Here is a 24,329-nt window from a genome sequence, read left to right as displayed (position 1 = left end):
AGAGAAAAATAATTTAGAAAACTGAGCAGTTTTCACGTGTGTATGGGTCAGCAGACTGCTTCAAGAACAATTATAAAAGTACTATTATAATAGTTCATCTAAGGGACTTACACAGAAAATGGAGCTATATTGTCAGACGATATAGCACCAAGGTTTCAGCTAAAATTCATTTATATTTTCAATAGATAATTAATAGAGTGATAAAAGAATTTATGAAAATACTACTCCAGACTGGATAATCACTCTTACTGACAAAAGGCCAAAATCATTATTCATCTTTTTAACCATGAGATTTGCTACAAATGAATTTTTATATATTATAAGAACAAATGCTGTATCTAAAAAAAAAAAAGCAGCAGCTGTATATGATGAAGTTAATATTGATTAGAAAATCCAATTATTTCTACAATTTATTCTGATGTATCCCAAGATAGCTGTTTGTCAGCAGGTGAACTTCCTATTTAATTGGCATGATTGAGTAATTAGATGTATCCTCAGAGCAGCAATAAAAGGAAATTCTCATGTCTCAGCAACGTGGTTGAGGGTTTTGTTTTGTTTTGTTTTACCCTTGGGTTTATCCCACTGAGACAAAGAAGATCCCTTATTTTATCTGGGAATAATTTTTGATTTAAAATATTTGAAATTTATGTGATTTTATCATTATAACTACATAACAATGATGGAAAAACTCAAGAATGTGACAAAGACTTGTGATGATCTGCCTGTGACTCATACTGAATCTTTCAGACCTTCGCCATATTTATCCAGGGGCCCTGTAAGACCTCTGAATGGGCACTCTCTCTCTCTCTCTCTCTCTCTCTCTCTCTCTCTTTCTCTCCTCTCTCTCCCCCTCTATTCTTTCTTTTTTTTTTTAAAGATTTATTTTATTTTTATACAAAAACCGGGGTACAGGCCAGATGTGCGGGAGAGTGAGAGGATTCACCGGAGACAGAGCAGGGAACAGAACAGGTAGACTGAAATACACTGCTGAGGAGAGCAGCAGGTGCGACAGGAGGGGTCTGCAGTGCCATGTGGGACCCTCGCCGGCAGGCCAGGATCGAACCCGCGCTGCAGAGGCTGCGGACAGCTACACAGGGAGATGCTCAACCACCTGTGCCACGAGGGAAGGCCCGCCCTCTCCCTCTTTTCATCAGGTTTATTCATCTTCTGGAAGAAAAATTTGATCATTGCACTATATCCTTTATACCAGGCATTCATCTATAGTAACAGAAAACTCTATTACAGTGGTTTAAATAAAAAGAGGTTTATTTATCTCATACATTCAGAATCTGGGGGTGGGAATAGTGGCTTCAAATTATTTCCAGGATCCCAGTCTTTTCCCATCTTTCTGTTCTGCCATACGTATTGTATAAGTCTTCTCTCTCATGTTAGTTACTTCAGGAATGCAAGCTAACTGCTGCACCTCTAGACCTCATTTCTGCATTCCAGACAAGAAGAAGGTAGGAGGGTGAAGAAGTCAAAAAGACAAAGATCTGCTGCAATGGCTTTGCCTTTTTTCTTTTTCCATGAAGGAAATCTCTCCTCAAGTACATTCGATTGGTTGCAAGCGAAACTGAGAAGTTGGAAATTTTGACTTTTTAGTTTATATATATATACATACATATATATATGTAGTCAAATGAGAAGATAGAGGAAACAGGTGTTACTGGGTGTAGAAAAGCCAAACCACACTTTTTGCTATAACCTCTCTCATCCATAAAAATTTTCAAAAATTCATCATTGCTTACTAAATGGAGTTCATTTCTTCATTTCTCACTGCAGGCAAATAAAGTCACAGTTTATATATTTATTTATTTTGTGTAGAACTGGAGTATAGGTCAGAGGTGGGAGTGGGGTAAGATGACTCACCAGAGACAGAATGAGGAGCAGAACAGATGAATCTACTGAAATCCACTGCTGAAGGGAGCAGCGGGCAAGACAGGAGAGGTCTGCTGTGCCATGTGTGGATTAACTCTCTGGGGGTCGAACTCAGGCTGTAGTGGTGATAGCGCTGAGACTTAACACCTAGGCCACCAGGGAGGCCTCGAATGGTTTCTTTATTAACTTTGTGAATTTACGATTTATCTTCATTTTTCCTAATCTACCTATGTTAGAGTTCTCCAGAGAAACAGAACCTATAGGGTGTGTGTGACTAATAAATGGAAGGAAGGAAGGGAGGGAGGGATAAAGATAGATCGGTATATATATTTTACGAAATGGACTTATACAAGGCTGACAAGTTCAAAATCTGCAGGGTGGGCCAACAGACTAGAGACTGAGAAAGAGACAGTTTACATTGGAAGTCCTTCTGATGGCAGAAGTCCCTTTGCTTGGGAGAAACAGCTCCCCCCACATTATGGAGGGCAATTAACTTCCAAAATCCATTGATTTATGTGTTAATCTCATCCAGAAACACCCCCACAGAAATATCCAGAGTAATATTTGATCATATATTTGTGCACATGATCCAGCTATATACTCTATACTGTTTTCTGAAGTTGCCAGAGGAATTGTCATCTTTTGCTGGATTTTGTTAGTATGACCAAATTATGCTAAGACAATGCAGCAGCTGTGCTGCTATGATAGGAAGGGCAATTTGCAGATAAAGCCAACCCAGAGAGGACGGAACTATGAGATGGACTTGGTGACGGATTATAATTTGAGCCCTGGATCAAGCTGTAACTGAAACCAAATGTCATAGAAACTCCTAAAATGTTCAATTGAGACAGAAAATTCCTTTAAGAAAATTTGAACACATCTTGGGGCCTCCCTGGTGGTGCAAGAGGCTAAGTCTCAGCACTATGACTCAGCTATCGGCAGTCTCTGCAGCATGGGTTTGATAAGCAGGCTTCTCCTGTCTTGTCCACTGCTCTCCTCAGCAGTGTATTTCAGTGGATCTGCCTGTTCGCCTCCCTACTCTCTCTCTGGTGAATCCTCTCACCTCCCCCCACCCCTCACTTCTGTCCTACACCCCAGCTCTTGTATGCATAAATAAATAAAATCTTTAAAAAAAAAAAGAAAGAAAATTTAAACCCATCTGGATTAGGCTTTCTATAAATTATACCATGAATATTTTTTTAAAGGTTTATTTTTATTTTTATACAAGAGCTGGGGTACAGGCCAGAGGCACGTGAGGGTGAGAGAATTCATCAGAGACAAAGCAGGTAACGTACACTGCTGAGAGGAACTGCTGGTAAGGCAGGAGAGGTCTGCTGCGCCATGTGGGTTTCTCCCTAGTGCTGTGGATTGCTTCATAGTGCTGTGCTTATCACTTTGTGCCACCAGGGAGGCCCGAAGAGTGAAGTTATTTAGTAAGAAAGACAAAAACCCAATATGTAAGGAATAAGCACAGAAGGACCAGTCAGAGAGGCAGGAGGCATCTCACAAATGGGCAGCAACACAAGAACAAAAACAAGAAAAGGCCGATTTTAAGTAGCCCAGCATGGTCTGCAGCGGCAAAGACTAAAAGGTAAAGTCAGGTGAAATTGAAAAGTTCCCTTTAAATCTAGGAATGTGGAAGTCATTAGAGAATTCAGAACAATACTGGGTGTGGATGCCAGAGCAGAGGATTGTGGGTAAATGGGGAGTGTCTGTGTGTGTGTGTGTGAAAGTGGAGTCACCAAATAAGGAAAACTTATTTTTTTTTTTTGTGGGACCCTCACCAGCCCGGTGCGTTGTAGAAGCCTCTACAGCCCAGCTGGCAGCCTCTCAGCCCAGCGCTCAACCACTGCGCCACCAGGGAAGGCCCAATAGGGAGAACTTTTTTTTTTTTTTTTAAAGATTTATTTTATTTATTTATACAAGCACTGGGTACAGTCAGAAGCACGGGAGGGTGAGAGAATTCACCAGAGCCAGAGCGGGGAGCAGAGCAGGCAGAAGGACCAAAGTACACTGCTGAGGGGAGCAGCAGGCGGCAGGAGAGGTCTGCGCGCCATGTGGGACCCTCCTCTGGTGGCCGGGGAGCAGCCGGGGATCAAACCGGCGCTGCAGAGGCAGCGGGCAGCTTCGCAACCCAGCGTTCAACCGCTGCGCCACCAGGGAGGCCCAGGGAAAACTTTTTGATCCACTTGGCATTAAATTTTCTCAGACATCCACGGCTAAGACATTAGTCTTATTGCTAATATTGATATATTTGGTGTTCTTATCAAGATTCATGTCTTTAAAATATTAATGAGCCTCAGACTTGCAAATGTGTCTTTTCTTTCTCAAATCTCTGTCTACGACTATTCAGTTGCCTAGGTAAGATATCCATCTGAGAGCTGAATGGGCATCTTAAATTTAATGCGTTCAAAACTGACTTCCTGATCTTCCCCAAGGCTTGGTCCTCCTGTTACCTTCTGGACTTCAGAGATGTCACTTAATCCTTCCAGTTGGTCAGGACAAAAATTGGACTAAGGGCCTCCCTGGTGGTGCAAGGGGTTAAGCACTGCACTATGAAGCTATACGCAGCCTCTGCAGCACGAGTTCGATCCTTGGCCAGCCAGGGAGCTACCCACATGGTGCAGCAGACCTCTCCTGACTCGCCCACTGCTCCCCTCAGCAGTGTATTTCAGTCAGTCTGCCTGTTCTGATCCCCGCTCTGTCTCTGGTGAATCCTCTCACCTCCCCCCAACACCTCTGGCCTGTGCCCCAGTTCTTGTATGCATAAATAAATAAATCTTTAAAAAATAATTGGAGTCATTCTTGAATCTTTTCCCCCCCCATACTTCTTTTAAGCTTTGTTAGCAAATCCTCTTGGCTTTACCTGCAAATATATCAACATTTCTTTTAATTTACTTTTAATTAAAACAATTTTTCCTCTGCACCTGTATATGTGTATCTTTGAAGAATGTGTCCAGTCTTTAAGAGGTAACACAAAATTTAAAAAGGCTCTGTGCAGTTCATAATAGCCATTCCATAGGTGATCAATAGTTGGTCATAACTAGAATATTGTCTCCAACTGTTTGGGTGTATTAGCACTTTCCTTTTCCCACCATCTCATATATCCCCTTGAACCTTCCCTCTTCCCCCTCTTAACTCAGAGCCCTTGGCAAGTTTGTTGAAGGCTGATTATTTCTTATCCTTTTACTTTCAACACTGTGATCTTTAACCTGAATTATTGTAATTGATCTTCACACCTTAATTTTTGCTGCGCTGCAGTCTACTCTCAACACAGCAGCCAAACTGATCCTTTAAAAGATCTAAGAGACTCAGGAACTTGGGGTCCCCTCAAAAAAAGAATGTGAGGATGTACTTTTAAAAGCAAAGGGGGGAAAATATTGAAGTCTTTGTTTAAGAACACCAAGAATCCAGTCTTTAACAAGGCAGGAAAAGTGCCTTGTTGATATAAAAATCGAAGGGTTCATTTGAGCAGGAGTACCAGTGATCTTTAGGGAACCAGTGTAAGACACAGAGCTAGCATAAACCGGGTATTCCAGCCAGAGTCAGGAACTGTCAGCCAGGTTCTTGCCCACCCTTTTGGCTAAGCCCTTTGAGTTTCTTACTGCAGCGATTAGGTGTCTTTAACCAGTTAGGTCTGGTTATGCCTACAGTTAGGCATTTAGAAGCTTCAGATCTGAACTTGGTATCTAAAATCCCAAGACTGACATGACAGATCAGATTTAAAAATTCTCTTTGGTCCATGTTGCACTGTTCGCGAAGGGTATGATGGAGGACAAGAATAGAAAGACTGGAAAGGAGATGGCCCAACACTAAAACCTGACTCACACAAGGAGGTGGGGATCGAGGGGAATAACATGACCATTAACCTAGCTGTAGAGGTCGTGACCCTTAGGCGCCAGTGCCTTATCACAAAGCCTGAGACCCAAGCAGGATCAGACTGCTATAGGGAGTGGAGCACAGACTTGAGGGGAAAGACAGGGAGATTGGGCCCACCCTGGAATCTCTGGTCCCTTTCTGGTTTTGCCTAGTTACCCAACATCAGCAACAAACAGGCTACTCCATGGAGGAGTGACCCCTCCCAAAGAGAAAGGGACTTTATCAGCGCAGTTTCTACACAGGCTCGGGACAGCGCTCTGTCTGCCCACCAGTGCCTATGCAGGCGCCTCTTTTCACCAACTTTCTCCTTCTGCAGGGCAGCATCCTTCCTGCCTGCCCGTGACCTGTACCATATCGGGGCTTCTCTTCACTGACCTCCCTCAGCGGAGGCCGCTCTCCTCAAGGCTGCCCGCCTGCAACCATGCAGACCTCTCTCAGCAAACCTGTCCCTTTGGGGCAGCTCTTCCTGCCCATTTCTGTCTATGCAAGTATCTTTTACTCTTTTGTCCCTTTCCCTAATAAACCTGCTCTTTAAATATAACTAGCATCTCTGTCTCGTGGAGAAACTCACCTGGGAAACTCGCTGCGTGTCATTGAAACTGGAGCTCTAGTGAAATGTTTCCCAGAGTGACCCCAAGGACCCCGCACTCCAAACCCATGGACTCCAAAAACCACATCAAGACCACATATTTAAAATCTTTCCTTTGTTCCTCCCAAGCCAGCTTTACTCATCCTAGCCAAAGATCCCTTGGAGCACCCAGATGACGATCTCCCTGTGGACCATCCTAAAGCTAAATCAATGTGTAGAAACTCTCATTCCAGTGGGCATGGAAATTCTCCAGCCTCCAAGGTTGGAGCTGGCACTCAGGCTCCAGATTCTAATGTTACAGACTCTCTGCCTACTGAGATCTCCAGCTTATTCTTTGAAAGAACAACATGTTCTCGAATAAAACTGTTTTGTCCAGTATTGTTTTATTACAACATTAATGAGAGAAAAAAAACAAAAAAAAACAAGCCAGAGTTATATTGAATGAAATGACCTTGAGGACCTGCTTTTGTTATACATTATTTCACTTAAATTCACAGGTTCTGTGATACTGTCAATATTAAGTGAGGATTTTCTGTACTGTGGGGAAAACTTGTGAAAAAATCTTAATGAAAGTCACACACGTTGCTGTGTATAGTTGCAGTTTGTTAATTTTGATTATTGCACACTATTATGTTGTATTAATGAAGAAAGGATGGATGCTGATGCACTTAAGTCATAGGCTTATTGGTAGGATCCCCCTTGGGAGTGCTGGCTGAATAGCTGTTTTTTTCATTTGTTTTGTTCTTTGTAGAAATAAATGGAAGATGAGGTCATGCCCTATATTGTGTTGGTGGTAACAGACTTTGAGGTGTGAGGAGAATGGAGGTTGATCTTTTTATTATGGAGAATGGGAAAATATTAAGGATTGTGCTGTGGTAAAAGGAAGAAAACTCTGATTAACAAACTACAGAAGAATTAAGTCTAGTTAAGGTTAATGACTTGTATTCATGCTGGTTAGAATCTGCCCAGTCATGCATTTTGCTACAGAAGTGCTCAGCAGGCCCAGTGCAAACTTGAAGTTTCAACCCCAGGACTGACATTGTTTTTTTCTTCTTTTTTTGACCCAGTAGGTGAAACAGACAATGAACAAGTTATTCAGAGTAGCACAAGTATCTTGGTTTGAGGGCTGGAGGATGAAATCTAAGCTGGATGAGGGAGTTCAGATATCAGTGTACTACTGATAGGAATGAAACACAGGCTTCTAAAAACGACAGCAGTGTCATCCAACTTTAGGGGGTGTTATGAATCACCTGGCAAGGGTCAGATCCTGAAATGATTATTCAGTTGGGCTGGGGTGAAGCTCAGAATCCATTTCAACAGGGATCCAGTGATTCTGGTCTAAGAGGGTGATGGAGCATGTTTTGAGAAACAGTGAATTTGATAGTGAATTACAGTGAATTTGGTTTAAAGAAGTGATATTTTGAGAGGAGGAAGGGTTGGGGAGGTTGGACAGAAAGAGAAAGAGAGGAGGGAGAGAGAATGGTGTAAAGATAGATAACTAGAGTATGAGAGGATAAATTTATTACCTCAAAGGTGGAACAGCTTTGAATCATGAAAGGTTGAAGGTGTGCCAAGGAAGTGGGTGGCTGAAGTGGAGAACAGAATGGACGTGAATCTCACCAAAGGTGAGGGGGTCAAAGTACTGAAAGTCTAGGAAGTCCATGTGGACCTTGAAGTCATTTCAGATGATGGTGTAGTTCGGAAAGGAGGCAAACTGCAAACAAAGTTCAAAGCCAAAGGTAAATGAAGGGAAGAAACTATGTATGGAGTTGCAAGGGATGTAATTGGTTAAGAGGTGGTAGACAGTGGCAAAGAAGTAAAACTGGCTAACATCAGTTGAGTGTTTATTGTTTGAAAAATTTGCACATATCATCTTTTCATTATTACATACACCAACTCACAACTTTCATACAAAGTGGGTGCTATTTATTCCCTCTTTATGATAAGAAAATCGAAGCACAGAGAGATTATGTATTAATCATCATCTCTTCTTATCCACAATACTATACTGACTCACACGTGTAAAAATCAGATCCCTGATTCTGGGGCTTAACTTCTTTGGAAAAATAATGGTTATTTTAAATTTTAGTTTGTAGCGGTGTTTGTTTTTGATTATCCAGCAGGTGGCAGCACTAAATAACTATTTTATGCCAGGTCATCTAAAAGAAACTATCCAAGCCTGCAAGTATCAAGAGTTCTGTCTACTCCATGCTTTGATGATTTCTTCAGCAGCATCCAGTGTACTGTCTTTCTGTAAATAAATAAAATTATCATGATTACATATCAAAATAAATTCAAGATGAAGTAAACACTTAAACATGAAATATAAAACATAGAAATAAATGAAGAGTTAAGTGACTTTCTGATCTCAACTGAAAACATTTTCAAAGTAAAAGTACAAAGGCAGATACCCAAAAGGAAAACACCAATTTAAATTAATTACAGAAACAAGTCAAAGAGTACAGAAGAGCTTATCTGTTCCTCCCCTCTGTATTTCCTATTACTTGGGTTATCCCTCTCAGGCCACCTTTTACAGTAATTTCTAGCTTGAGTTCTAGCTGTTACAACCAAATTTGAAGTAATGCATATTTCTACACTTTAGATAATATTTGCCATTCTCCGCTCTAAATGAGGAAAAATGAGTTCATACATACTCTGCCCCTCTTACCAGTTTGTTATAATTATGGATAAAATTCACTTATTTTTTGAATAGGTAATATCTACAAAATAGTATAAAATTAAAGTGTAAATCTAGCCTCCTGTTCTGCCTCTACTTCTTTTTCTTTCATTTCCCTTTACCAGAATGACTTAATCCAAAAGGGCTTAGGTAGGTCTCAGTGAAGAAATTACCTAATTATGGGGACAGGGGAACCTTGGCAGCCGGGTACAGGATATCATAGCTCAAATGACATGAGGAAGATGGCAAGAGGAGGTGGCAAGAGGTGGTGGTGATGGCAAGAAAGGGGTGTAGAGTCCCAGCAGAGTAAGCAAGGCCTCTGTGTGGGCTAGAACCTCTAGTTCCCTTCGTGGTACAAGGGTGAGGCAGGCAGCTGCCACAGCAGACTGCCTGAGTGAGAGAGCTGACAATGGGTTAGGAGGGCTGTTATGTGATGGTGACAGTGGGGGCCTGGTGTGCGGTACAGGAGACCCAGAGGAGGGGTTCGCTGTGGGGAGTGGAGAGGGACAGCAGCAGGTTGGCATACTGTCAGGCCAGGTAGGGCTAAATGCAATGCAGTTTCAGCAATTTATTCTTGAAATAGTTCAGAAAAAAAAGTTCTTGAAACATATATATGGAGAGTAATTAAGAATTTTTTTTAGATGTAAGCCAGCCTCCCATGTATCTCCTTTAGCCACTCAGATCTCCTTCCAGAGGCAACAATGGGATTTTATCATGTATCCTTGCAGAGACTTTCCAGACATTTAAGAACACGCATCATCTATCTATGATCTGTGCGCCTTCGTACCTATGTGTGTATGGATCCTCTATCTTTCCTGTCTTCATTTCCCTTTATCTGAGAGTATTCTATACAAACTGTTCTCATTGCATTTTGCTTATACTCTATCATGACTTGGAGAGCTATTTTATTTTTTTTACTAATGTGAATGCACCATAATTAATTCAAGTAGACTCCATTAGTGAATATTTTAGTAGTTTATAGCCATTTATTCTTATAAACAGTGCTTCACTGAAAATTCCAGAACATAAGTCATTCAAATGTGTAAATAAAGTCACAGGAGAAAGTCCTAGCAGTAGAATTGCTGGGTCAAAGGGTATATGCATTTACATTTAAATGGGAAATTTCCAACTAACCACTGTATAGGTTTTATAAATTATATACTGAATTCTCCACACTTAGTCTATGAGGATCTTGTAGAACATTTTAGTTATTTGGACAATCTATAGACAAAATAAGATTTCATTGCAGTTTCAATTTTTATTTCTCTTATCATAAGTGAGGTGTAGCATCCTTTCAAATTTGGCAACCACTACGGATTTTATCCATAGCCATTGTAAATGCTGCTTTTTGGCTTATTTTGCCATAAATTCAACCTGCTTTTTTTCCGGTATTTTCTTGTGCTATGCTTTTATTTTTATTTTTTCCATGAATTTGAGTTAGATGTGTCAACTTTCTCTAGTTCCCTTCGTGGTACAATTTCACTATCTACTATTATTAAATGTTGATGTAAAGGAAGGAACTTCACATGGACCCACATCTCCTGCCTCATGAGCAAAATAAAAATTGTGATCTTAGAATCTTGATATAAATGAGAGTGATCTTCATCTTTTTTTCTAGATGCCCATAGGATCATTTTTATATATCTTTAAATCTTTAAAGTCCAACGTATTAAACAAGGTGCTTGTAGTATTAATCATTTTGTGACAATTTTTCCTTAGACAAGGCATTCCCTTCCAATTTAGATTTGTCAGTGTTTCACCCACCCGGGAAGCATTTTCAAAATAAGGCTATAAAGTTCTTTCCCAGTTCCATATGTTCTGCTTTTTGTTTCCTTCAGAGGTTTTGCATATTTCATTTGTTTTTCACATCATACGTTTTAATTTTTAATATTTTTCCTTTCAACTTTTTTTGGCTCACTTTTCTCAGACCTTAAGGTGCTTACAGAAGTATTCCGTGCTTTCTGTACTGTTTCAAGTGTCACCAATTGCTTTACTTTTTCCCTTTGATTTCTTCTCTGAGCTCTGACAGCTACCATTTCATCTTTTCATATTATCTTATTCTGTCTTCCGTGAAGTTTGAAAATCTCTATTTTTAAATGATTTGAATTTGAAATATCACAATTTTTATTTTTTTCCATGGCAACATTTTTCTAGTTGAATGTTCACTGATACTCATTGTTCCTTCTCTCTTTCTCCTTTCCCCCTTATAATATCTTTTTATAGATTGCTGGTTCCTTTTTATTATTCATTTTTGATTGAATTCTCTTTGTAAACGCCTTACTAGTGCACCCACTGTTCCTGTTGTTCTGGGTACAGAGCACACTGCCTGCTGGCTTGTCTATGATATGAAGATGTGTGTCAATTTGTGTGAGGAGGAGTCAGGGCAACATTGAAATAAAGCAGACATTCTCCCTGGCTTATAGTCATATTTAATAAATTGATGAAGAGATCAGAGAGGGAAGTCCTTTAGACTTTATTTCTTCCCAATTAATTTAACTGGCTGCTCTCAATTTAATATATCTCCACCACATTGCTTAACACAGCTTTTAGCAAAAGTGACAGGGGTGCATGCACAAATCTAAAGCCCAACCAGAATCTCCTTTCTACCCTGCTTTAAGTAGGTTCTACATGACAAGAGTGTATGTCTCTACCTGCTCTTCCACATGGGTCGGAAGAAGTTCCCACTGTCTACACACCCACTGTTCTATTGCTCTGAATAATGGGCAGGTTCTTGCTGTGTCTGTAATAAAAGATGTAGAAACAAGAGCTTTCTGGGTCTCCTCCCACTACAAGTACCTTCACTCTAACATTTCTTTGGCAATGTTTCCCCATTTACCGGGGAATGTGTGATGATACATTTTAGCACCTCAAAGATGTCATTTAACTGTATTCTTGTCTCTATTAATTCTGATAAGAAGTTGGTTAACATTCATATCTCTGTTCCTTTGTATTCTTTGGCTGCTTCCAAGATCTCATCATTACCTCTGGTTTTTAGCAGTTTTATTATGATGTATCTTGGTATGCTTTTCTTTATATTTATCCTGTTTTAGTTCACTGAACTTTTAAACCTCAAAGTTTAGAGATCTAAGTTTAGATCTCTCAATTCTTATATATCATCATTTGATACTGTTTCATTGATCTAGGAATCTGTCCATTAAAAAAAAAAAGATTTTTCTCTTTTTTTCCCAGATTGGATAATTTCTTTGAACCTCTATGAACATTTTTTTAATGATATCCACCATCCTCTGTGTGTTACGCTCCACACATTTTACTTGAATTTCCACTTGATTTTTTTTCATAGTTTTAATCCCTCTGCCATTCATTATGACCATATTTTCCTTTAATTTCTTAAATATAATCTATATCTGTTTTAATATCCTTGCCTGCTAATTCCTTCAAACAGTGTTGTGTTTTGTTCTGGCAGGCAGTTAATTTCATGGCAGCAACCAAAATTTAAAAACTGCAAGTGAACACATCATGTTTAGCAGTAGGAAAAAAAAAGGTGCTTTATAAATAAGAAAGAAGAACATTATAAATGTGTTCTTTAGTAGAATAGAAAACTTACTTTAATGAAACAAAATCGCACAAACTTCTCAAACTGTGACTTGGTCTCTGAGTTACAGAATGCTGAAACCGGGATGGCTGACAGTTTCTGAAAAATTAATAGGAAAATTACTCACGATAAACATTAATATTAAGACTGTAGACATTAGATATAGATAGATACTTCAAAATATTTCAAAAAATATAAATGTCTTTCAAATCATCCAAGTAGGCATGAGTGAAATATCATGTAACAAAACTACAGTTAACATTGTTCAAAGCATCTCAGTGGGTTTCTGTAATAAATTAAACATAAAATAAACATGATATTGCAAAGTCCAGTAAATACTACCTTATTTTTAGTCATCCATTTCACAAATTTATAATCATAAGGTTCATTGTCCTTCATACCAGAGAGGTCTGCATCTAAACAATACAGATTAGATGGTTTAAGTATTAGATCTAACAAAACATGTATTTCATTGAAGTCTGTCAAGGTTCAAAATTTTCGCAGAAAATATTCAAAGAATTCATGGAACGTTCCACTGCAGGGTAGGTGGGAAGCAAGTTCATAGCCAACTTTGCTGATTCTTGAAGGTGGTATTCACATCTGTTTGATCATAAGCATGTATACAGATCTTTGAATCAGAGAGCAGAAAAGAGGAAGGAAAGAAGTGTTGTCTTTCCATCTAGAAATAATATAACACTCCATGATCATCATTAAAGAGTAATACCTAAACCTACAGAGTGGTCATTGGTAATAATTTTATCCCCAAATAATTTTATCAGTAATAATTTTATCACTCATTATTAGATTATAAATTCCACAAGGGTCAAGTGTCTGCATTACAACTTATCATGATCCCCAACTTTTAGGCATCTTCTAGCATATAAGTAGTGAAAAGCATATTTTCTGAATGAATAAATATTACTCATTATTTATGAAGGGAGAATGTGTAGATCTTCCAAGTGATATTCTTATTGTTTACCCAAAGCAGAGTATAGTGGCATTGGAATGTTAAAGAAATCTATGAAAATCAAATTTGGTTGTTGATTTCCCACTATCGCCTCAATAATTTTGTATCTTATTATCTCACTAATCTCAAATTATTTCCTTATTTCTCATCTTATCTGCTAATCAAATATTATCCTTTTTAGTTTTACCGTGAAGTTTAGTGGTCTGAATAGTAGCTTAGCACAGCAGAAAAATGATAAGTTCACAGGGAATTCTGGGCTCAGAGCCCTGTTCTGCTACTTATTAGTTGATTAACTTCAGTGACTTTCTCAATCCTCTATTTTTTTTTAATCTATCAATGGAGATACAGTAGCACCAAACTCATGAGATTTTTTTGTGTGTGAGAATGCGATATTTGTAAAATCCTAAGCATAATACCTACTAAATCATAAATGAATGTTAATCATTTAGTAACTGCTATGAATTTTAAAGGGAAAGAAATACTATGATCATGAATTATTTTTATTTTCAATCTATCATCAAATGAACGTTTATTGCTTTTATCTTTTTTTTTAAGATTTATTTATTTATGCATACAAGAGCTCGGATACAGGTCGGAGATGGGGGTGTGGTGGTGAGAAGATTGACTAAAGACAGAGCAGGGAACGGAACAGGCAGACTGACTGAATATACTGCTGAGGGGAGCAGCAGGCGAGACAGGAGAGGTCTGCTGCACCATGTGGGTTTCTCTCTGGCCAGCCGGGGATGGAACTTGTGCTGCAGAGGCTGCGGATTACTTCATAGTGCGGTGCTTAACCCCTTGCACCACCAGGGAGGTCCTATTTGCTTTTGTCTTTAGAAAATGGTAGAATCAACCTCCAGTGAGTGGAAGAATATCTACATATTAATCTGAGCAGATGAGAGAGTAAGATAAAACAAACTTGCCCTTACATGTGCCCATGTAGGAGACTCATATATTAGCATCCTATCCCCCCATCCAATAGGTAAAGGAGGACCATAAAGAAGGGACTCTAATCCCCCATCATCAGAAAAGGTTTTCTAACTAAAATCCTTCTTGTTCTTATTACAATTATACTAGTTCAAGATAGAGAACTAGAATTAATAGTGTATGCAAGATGGATCAACTAAGGATATAATGAAAAACTATTTAGGAGTTTAATGTAACAATTCAAAAAAAACTGCATAACTATACTTTTTATGTTTAAAGTCACAATGTGATAAATTCCTTTTAGAAATTTACCATATAAAAAGTTTGACTCCAGAAAAGAATTGCTCTTATCTAAAAAGCTGTTAAGTTTCCTTTTATCCAAAAATTATGTACCTAATTCCATTTTTCTATTCACCTTTGCTGCCTTGAAGTCTGGGCTCTAGTTAATGCTAAATATATAATACCACATGAACTTAGGTGACTGAAATATCTGTTTCCTCATCCTCCTATGTGATACTTGTTTTATAAAATATAAACATATTTCTCTTCATATATTACTGCACAGAAGACTTTTAATGAGTTAAATTCGTTTTGGAAGCAAATGAACTATATATGTTCTTTAGGTAACATAGTTTATGTTGAAAATCTTAACAGATTTACAATCCAAAAGAAAAAACATAAATGATGTTATTATCATTTCATGAAATAAGCTGTACATTTGGATCCAATATAGAAAAAGTGATTTCCAAACCTCAGAGTATAGAACACCTTAAGGGCTTTTATCTAAGAATGGGACTTGGGAGCCTGACAAACAGCTCTCTGGCAAAAGGACTGCAAGAATCTGCTCATCATGACTTCTGCTTCCCTCACAACAAATGAATAAATAACAATGACTGATATGTTACAAAATCAGAAAGTTTTAAACAATTTGCCTCAAGTCACACAGCTAGATTGCAATATATAATACATTATTATGCTTCTAACTTCAGCTTTATGTGGCATATCAGAATTACATATAACAACATTGTTTTCTGGAGACAGAACTATTTGCAATCTAGCTGTGTGACTTGAGGCAAATTATTTAAAACTTTCTAAGTATTCATGGCTTTAAAAATAGAGTTAACTGGGCCTCCCCGGTGGCGCAGCGGTTGAGTGCTGGGTTGCGAGGCTGCCCGCAGCACCGGTTCGATCCCCGGCCCCCAAGCGAGGGTCCCACATGGTGCGCAGACCTCTCCTGCCGCCCACTGCTCCCCTCAGCAGTGTACTTCGTCAGTCTGCCTGCTCTGCTTTCTGCTCTGACTCTGGTGAATTCTCTCACCCTCCCACGCTTCTAACTGTACCCAGTGCTTGTATAAATAAATAAATAAAAATAGAGTTAACAATGCTTTCTTTGAAAGTGTGAGAGTGTTTGGCATGTAGTAAACGCTCAGTATATTTACTGTCCTTCTTCACTTCAGTATATTCTAAAATGACAAATATTCCTTGATGGCACTCAATATTCTAGAAGTAGTATTTTTCTTAAGGAAAAAGACAAAAGGCAACTAAAATTTTATAGGAACAAAAGATATATACATTATTTCATGTTTCTGTGGTCTAATTAATGTGTAAAATCAATGTTTTAAAACATTGTGTAAAAATCAATGTTCCATAGATATTTTGACACCAATCTTTCCTCAATTGTGCTATAATTTCACACTTAAGTTTCTGTGTCTTTGAAATAATAAAAACCTTTACGAACCTAGTGAAGACACATCAGCAATGATGAAGTATCCCCCATCAGGAACTATAGGTTTTAGGCCAACACTTTCAAGTAAATGTATCATCCGATCTCTTTTTACTTCTAACTCTTTGGGCAAAGAATTAAAGTAACACTCTGGGTCATCCATGCGCTTGATGTCAATCCAAAAAGCTTGAGCTAAGGCTTCCTGTATGTAGATTGAAAAATATGAAGAGGAAATACTGTAATGTCATTGACTGCTGAGTTTATTGGTATAATAAAGACTGAGTGATATTATTGGCAAAAAGGCCATTCCGAGATTATAAAACATTACTATGAACAACTATAGGCTAATGAATTCAATAACTTTGAAAAAACAGATAAATTTCTAATCAACAAAATTTACCAAGAAGAAAAGATCAACTGAACAAAACCTATCACAAATATGGTAGTTGAAATAGTAATAAAAAATCTTCCAAAAGGATGATTTTTTTGATAAGTTAATTTTATCAAACCTTCAGCAAACTAATGCCCACCTTGCTCAAATTGATTTTAAAAATACAAAAAGGAATCCTCCCTAATACATTTTATGATGCCAACATTACTTTAAAATTGAAACCAGATAAAGATAGTACAAGAAAATTATAGACCAATAACCTTGCTGAATGCTGATGTAAAACTTTTCAACAAAAATTTCTGTTGAAAAGATCAAATTCAATAGTATATTACAAGGATTATAAACTATAAAGAAGTGTGATCCGAGATGCAAGGATATTTTAATATACATAAATCAATAAATATAATACAATATATTGATAAAATAAAGATAAAATTATATGTTAATATCAATAGATGCCAAGAAAACATTTGATACGATTCAACACTCATTCATGATAAAAACTCTGAACAAGATGGGGATAGAAGGAACCTACCTCAATATGACATCGGCCATATGTCACAGACTAACAGGGAATATAATATTTAATGATGAAAAACTGAAAACTTTCTCCACAAGATTCAGCACAAGACAAATATATCCACTATCACCATTTCTATTTAACTTAGTATTAGAGATTTTGGCCAGAGCCATCAGACAAACACAGGAAATAAAGGGAAACCAAGTAGGAAAAGCAAAATTATCACTATTTGCAGATGATATGTTATATAATGAAGAGCCTAAAGATGCCATCAAAAAGTTACAGGAAACAGTATATGATAACAGCAAAATGGCAGGCCACAAAGGCAATTTACAAAAATCCATAGCTTTTTTTATAGATGAACAATGAACAAGAAGCGAAAAAAAAAAAATTAAAAAAAATAACTCCATCTATAATTGCTTCAAAAATAATTAAATACTTCAGACTTTGCCTAACAAAGGCGTAAAAAAACATATAAAAGAACTGCAAAATGTTATAAAAAGACTTAGCTGCATAAGAAGATGGAAAGATATCCCATGCTCAAGCATGAGGAGAATCAATACAGTCAAATTTACTATCTTGTCTAAAATGATACAAATTTAACACAATTTGCATCAAAATCCCAGCAATATTTTTCAATGGAACTGAACCCAAAATATTGAAATTTATATGGAACCATAAAAGGTCTTGATGTAAAAGCAACCTTAAGAAAAAAGGACAGAAACAGAAGTATTACACTACCTGACTTCAAATTTTACTACAAAGTGACAGTATTAGAAACAATATGGTACTGAAAGATACAAGGACCAACAGAATAGAACTGAAAGACCAGAAATAAATGCACGCACATATCAGCACCTAATCTATGAAAAAACATCCATGACAACAAAAGGAGGAATAGGAGGTCTCTTTAATAAATGGTGTGAAAATTAGAAAGCCATACATAAAAGAATGAAGTTGGATCACTCGCTAACCCCATACACAAAAATAAACTCCAAATGTATTAAAGATTTAGATATAAGACATGAACAACAAAATACAGAGAAGAAAGCATTGACAATACATTCCACAATATCAATAATAATTGTATTTCTGGTGACTCAACTGCTATGGTTAGAGAATTAAAATCAAAAATAGAAACATTGGGATAACCTCAAGTTAAAAAGCTTCTATAAAGCAAAAGAAAATATAAGATGACTAAGTAAGTACACTACTGAATGGGAAAAAAATATTTACATAATATATACTGATAAGGGATTAAAATCTAAGGTACATAAAAAAACTCATACAATTCAATAACAATTGAAAAAAAAAACCCCAATCATCAAATGGGTAACAGATATGACCAGAAAATTCACTGAAGATCTTCTGGATATTTAGGAGGTCAAAAGTCATGAAAAAATGTTCATTGTCACTGTTAATAAGAGATTAAAACTATAACTAGAGCATTCCACATTGTAAGAATGGCACAAATCAAAAAGACTCACAATAATTAGTGCTGACGAGGATGTGGAAAAAAAGAAACCCTATTATATCGATGGTGGGAATGTAAACTGGTGAAGCTATTATGTGAAGCGATCTGGATTAACCTTAAAAAAATTAAAAGCAGAAATACCAAATGACCCAGCAATCACATTCTGGGCCTCTGGTATGATATATTCACAGAATTATGAATCATCAACAAAAAAACCCTCATGTTTTACAATATTCACAGCAGCACTATTTACAATAGCTAGCACATGGAAGCAACCAAAATTTCCTTCAACAGACAAACTGATCAAAAAAATGTGGTATATAGACACCACGAAATATTACATAGTCACATGCAAGGGTGAACTGCAGCCATTTCCAACAAAATAGAAGGAATTTGAAAAAATTATATGTAGCAAAGCAGGTCATAATGATAAAAACAAATATTAGATAGTTGTATAAGAGACAAAATTTGAAAACACAAAATAGTTTCAAAAACTACTGGGCAGGGGCCTGCTGGTGGCACAGGAGTTAAAGTCTCAGCGCTATCAAGCTATCGCCAGCCACTGCAGCACGAGTCTGATAAATGGCCAAGGAGCTAATTCACATGGTGTGGCAGACCTCTCATCGTGCCCACTGCTCCCCTCAGCAGTGTATTTCAGTGGATCTGACTATTCTGCTCTCAACTCTGTCTCTGGTGAATCCTCTCGCCCCTGCATCTCTGGTCTACACCCCAGTTCTTGTATGCATAAATAAAAACAAATCTTAAAAACAAAAACAAAACTACTGCACATCAACAAACATCCCGAGGGTTCTGTGGTTAAGAAGGGGACTGCAAGGGGCAAGGATAGTGATGGAGGAAAAAAGGAAATTAAAAAAAAAAGAAGCTCATCATTGTAACTAGGACAAAAGAAGGATGCCGCCAGAGGTAGAATAAGGCTGAATCAGTGAAGGATGGATAGAAGGAACGTTAAGATAGATGAGATCTCTCTCTCAAGCTTCAGAAGCAGGTCAGGTAGGAAAGAAATTTAGAAACACATTACCTAGAGCTAGGAGGTGCTGGTTATTTCCCTACATTAGAAAATGTAAGTCAGGGAGCTCCCCTGGTGGCACATAAAGAGGTCCTCACTCCTGAGAGCTAAGGACACTGGAGCAGTCAAGTTCCAAAGATTACATGCAATTTAAACAGGCCATCTCTAGTTGGGAAAAAAATGACATTTCAGATGGGATCTCTGAGTTGAGGCACCCCCAAATCATAAATCCCTAGATTGCCATGAGTCCCTCAGCCTGCAGAAGTGTCCCATTCTTCCCTATTAAAACCTAACGCTCTCCTCCTATTCCTTGATAAAGGAAAAAAGTCATCTGGGGAATTGCAGTTGAATTCTTCTGAACCTATGTAAAACTAGAGATTAACAGAGTCATCAGTTACGTGTAGATGATCGGATTTAATGTTGAGAAATTAGAATGAGCCATGAAAATCCAATTTGAAAAAGAGGTTATCACATAAAGATGGCTTACTTGGAAATAAAAAGACTTGCTATTTTCCTTTTGAGGAGAGCTGTAGAATGACTTGCTTGATCTAAGTCTGGGCAATGAACAGAGAAATGATAAACTAACTGGCCTTTCTGCTACCTTGAAGGATGTAGTGGAAATGAAAGCTGACCCACTGTGTCATACCCCAGAGGTGTGCAAATCCCTGCTCTAATGATTCATGACCCAGGAAGGTGGTCTAAGTAACCTAGGGAAGAGAAATGAGTTTCTGGGGCACATGGAGCATAACTTCTCTCCATTCTTCAGGAAAATCAGAAGAGACAGGAAAGAAATTGGACCAAAGGAAAAAACCAATGTTATTAAGGATCAGGCAAATGTTTGAGAGGGCACAGGTCAGGAACAGGCAAATGAATCCAAACCAGGGCATAAATAAATTCAGGTACAACTCAGAGAGATATTGTGGGTTTGGCTCCAGATCACCATAATAAAGTGAACATTGCAATAAAGCAAGTTACATAAACTTTTTGGTTTCCCAGTGCATATAAAAGTTATGATCATACTGTACTGTAGCTATTAAGTATGTAATAGTATTATATATATAAAAGTACATGCCTTAATTAAAAAATACTTTATAGCTAAAAAATGCTAACCTTCCTGAATCTTTTTGATGGTAGAGGGTCTTATTTTTTTTTTTTTTATTTAATAAAAATATTTAATGCTGCCAAAAAGTATAAAAATACAGTAGGAATGGCAGTACAATACAAAGTACACAATAGAGTAAAATAAACTAGGGAAAAGAAGGATGTGGGGTACCATCATCAATATATGATGTTGAATATCATTCTCTTAGTAAATTGCTTTTTTTTTTTTTTTTTTAAAGGTTTATGCATACAAGAGCTGGGGGTGCAGGCCAGAGATGTGGGTGTGAGAGAATTCACCAGAGACAGAGTGGGGAGCAGAACAGGCAGATGTACTGAAATACACTGCAGAGGGGACCAGCAGGCGGGTCAGGAGAGGTCTGCTGCACCATGTGGGTCACCTCCCTGGCCAGAGATCCAACTCGTGCTGCAGAGGCTATGGAAAGCTTCACAGTGATGCATTTAACCCCTTGCGCCACCAGGGAGGCCCCAGTAAATTGATTTTCTTATAAGACCCTCTACCTAAATAAATTAGGGAATAAATTAGGTAAATAAATTACCTAAATAAATTACCTAATAAATTACCTAAATAAATTAGGGAATAAATTAGGTAGAGGGTCTTATAAGAAAATCAATTTACTGGGGCCTCCCTGGTGGCGCAAGGGGTTAAATGCATCACTGTGAAGCTATCCATAGCCTCTGCAGCACGAGTTGGATCTCTGGCCAGGGAGGTGACCCACATGGTGCAGCAGACCTCTCCTGACCCGCCTGCTGGTCCCCTCTGCAGTGTATTTCAGTACATCTGCCTGTTCTGCTCCCCACTCTGTCTCTGGTGAATTCTCTCACACCCACATCTCTGGCCTGCACCCCCAGCTCTTGTATGCATAAACCTTTAAAAAAAAAAAAAAGCAATTTACTAAGAGAATGATATTCAACATCATATATTGATGATGGTACCCCACATCCTTCTTTTCCCTAGTTTATTTTACTCTATTGTGTCTATCAAAATCTGACATATTGTTATTAAAATAGTTACTATTATCTGTATCCTCCACTAGGCTGTAAGTTCCATGAAGGCATGAAGCTTTCCCTTCTTTACCTCCAATACTCTGTAAGTATTTTTGAGTAAGTGAATAAATTAATTTTGGGAATGAAATGAGCTTAATAATAGAACCAAATGTCAGAACCAGAACCAGTCTTTATGATAGTCTTATTTTAGTGAGTAGGAAAAAAAAAATGTACACACTTTTTTTTGGGGGGGGAGTTTATATTAATAGAATTTTTTCTCATTCAGTAGATATTTTTAACAGGGAGCAAAAAACGATATTTACTGTGGCCAATACATTTCAGTCTTTTGGTCTTCTGGAAAAATAATTTCTCGTTGGGTTCTGATTATTAATGGAATGGTGGTATGTAGCTCCCTGTTTTATAATTTTTTAAAAAAAATAGAACAAAATATAAAAAATATATACATTAAAAAGCCTTGTACTCACTCATGTCCCCATATACAAATTTCACCATCCCCTTTAGCCCTACAGATAGCTACTTCCACTAGCTTCTTAGGGATTCATCCAAATATCCTTTAAGAAAATATATGCAAATAGTTTTCTCCATTTCTTATACAAAACAGCATAAACATTCACTGCTCTGGCTGCTGCTGAAAAGACTGTGGCCAAGGAGGAATTACAAAGTCAATAAATTGCCCTGCTCCTGAGTTTACTGCTACTCAGCCCGAGGTCACAGACTGGTCAGCGGGCATGCAGGTGCCCTCTGTGCCCACTCAGCAGTTCCTTAGTGAAGACTGAGAGCTCGGCCTGCCACTGATGACTGGTCTGAAGCAACTCCCAGTGCTCAGGCCACTGAATGGTTTGGAACAACCACTGGGTGGTCTTACGCTGTTCTTCCACAGGCACTTAAATAGAAAATGGAGTAAGGCTGACAGAAAATAAATCGTTTTTAAAAGTTGTGTCCAGGGCCTTCCTGGTGGTGCAACTGTGTGGTGGTGCAACTTCCTGGTGAGCACTGTGCTGTGAAGCTGTCTGCAGCCTCTGCAGCGCAGGTTCAATTCCTGGCTGGCCAGGGAGAAACTCACATGGCGCGGCAGACCTCTCCTGCCTCGCCAGCTGCTCCCCTCAGCAGTGTCTTCCATTGGTCTGCCTATTCTGCTCCCTGCTCTGTTTCTGGTGAATTCTCTCACCCCCTCCCCACCCCCCGTGCCTCTGACTGTACCTCAGTTCTTGTATAAATAAATAAATCTTAATAAATAAATGTTGTGTCCAAAAACAAACACGCTGCTCTGTATCTTGCTCTTCTTTACAATATATTCTGGAAATTTTTGCATGTCAGAAATTAAAGTTTCCTTGTTCTCTGTCATCCTTCCTTTTTCTTTTCTTCTCATTTTATTTTTATAGTCATTGTGACAAGGCTGACAATGGCTCCCAAAGATGCCCACATCTTAACACCAAGAACCTGCAAATATATTATCTTGCATAGTAAAAGGAATTTTGCAAATGGATTTATAGTAAGGGCTTTAAGATGGAGAGATAATCCTGGATTATCTTTGAACTAATCACAAGAATCTTTATAAGGAAAAGAGGGTGTCAGAAAAGAGTAATAGGAAGCGGTACTTTAACAGAAATAGTGATAGGAGAGATGTGACTATGAGCCATGGAATGCAAGCAGTGTCTTGAAGCTGGGAAAAACAGACTCTCCTTCAAAGCCTCCAGAAGGAATGCATCGATGCTGACACCTTGATTTTACCCTCTAATACCAATTTTTAGCTGCTGAACTCCAAACCAGTAAGATACAAAACTTGTACTGTTTTAAGACACTAAATTTATGATAACTTGTTACAGAGCATTAGGAAACTAATAAAATATAATCATACAATACTTAAATATTTGGATAGATGATGATTTATTAAACCAATTATCTACAGATGGATAATGACTATCCCTATCTACTGCAATGAATGACCATCTACATAAGAGCTCCTTACATTGTCAAATAATAGCTACAGGGGTAATTCCCAGACAATGGATTGCTGCTCTTAGAGCTAGCACATCCATAATTGTGCTTGGCCTGTCATTGTCCTGTAGAGTTTATGACACCCTGTACTCCCACCAGCAATGTATTGAGAGTTCCAAATTAAAAGCCAGTATATTGATAAAGAGAAGCTAATCTTGATAGCAATGAATATATTTCTGCTTTGAAACTGCCAGATGATATTAAAAGGCTCTGCTCAAGGAGAACATGAAGGGAAGACCTAAGTCCATTTAAATGTTCAACAACAAAAAATAAAGCCCTCACCAAAAAGTCATGATTCAACTAGCTTTAACAACACCTACCTGTAAAGGAGTTGCACAAGTATAAATGGTGTTTTGATGAATGGTTTGTAAATGTTTTATCAAATGATGAGGACCAACGGACCATCCAAGCTGGAAAAGGAAGAGATGCAAGCAGGGTTTCAAAAATGTACCTAATTGCATGAACCTAATTAGAGAGTAGCTAAGCTTAATGGAATTATTAAATATATGCAATTTGACACTATACCAGCAGTAGTGCAGCATTAGTAGTTTGAATCATTTCAACCCTGTGCTTTTTGGGGGTAAGTTTCCAAGTGCAAT

At 38.0% G+C, this 24,329-nt stretch overlaps 1 protein-coding gene across 3 annotated transcripts in view; it reads right to left on the bottom strand.

The window, feature by feature from the left end:
- Positions 1–6,722: 6,722 nt before the first annotated feature.
- Positions 6,723–24,329, bottom strand: part of KYAT3 (kynurenine aminotransferase 3) — a 54,759-nt gene continuing 37,152 nt past the window's right edge. For all 3 annotated transcript variants that reach the window (XM_037498764.2, XM_054690960.1, XM_054690961.1), the window contains 5 exons: positions 24,051–24,140; positions 16,209–16,395; positions 12,919–12,992; positions 12,589–12,675; positions 6,723–8,597 (listed from right to left, as the gene is read on the bottom strand). In XM_037498764.2, the coding sequence (XP_037354661.1) occupies positions 8,535–8,597; positions 12,589–12,675; positions 12,919–12,992; positions 16,209–16,395; positions 24,051–24,140 (501 nt within the window). In that variant the 3' untranslated portion in view covers positions 6,723–8,534. The remainder of the gene's footprint in view (positions 8,598–12,588; positions 12,676–12,918; positions 12,993–16,208; positions 16,396–24,050; positions 24,141–24,329) is intronic.

The sequence above is a fragment of the Talpa occidentalis genome, unplaced genomic scaffold (assembly GCF_014898055.3).
Source record: "Talpa occidentalis isolate TD23 unplaced genomic scaffold, MPIMG_talOcc4v2.1 talOcc4.9, whole genome shotgun sequence".
NCBI classification, from domain to species: domain Eukaryota; kingdom Metazoa; phylum Chordata; class Mammalia; order Eulipotyphla; family Talpidae; genus Talpa; species Talpa occidentalis.
The sequence above is the reverse complement of the archived record's forward strand: the minus strand, read 5'-3'. Positions and strand labels throughout refer to the sequence as shown.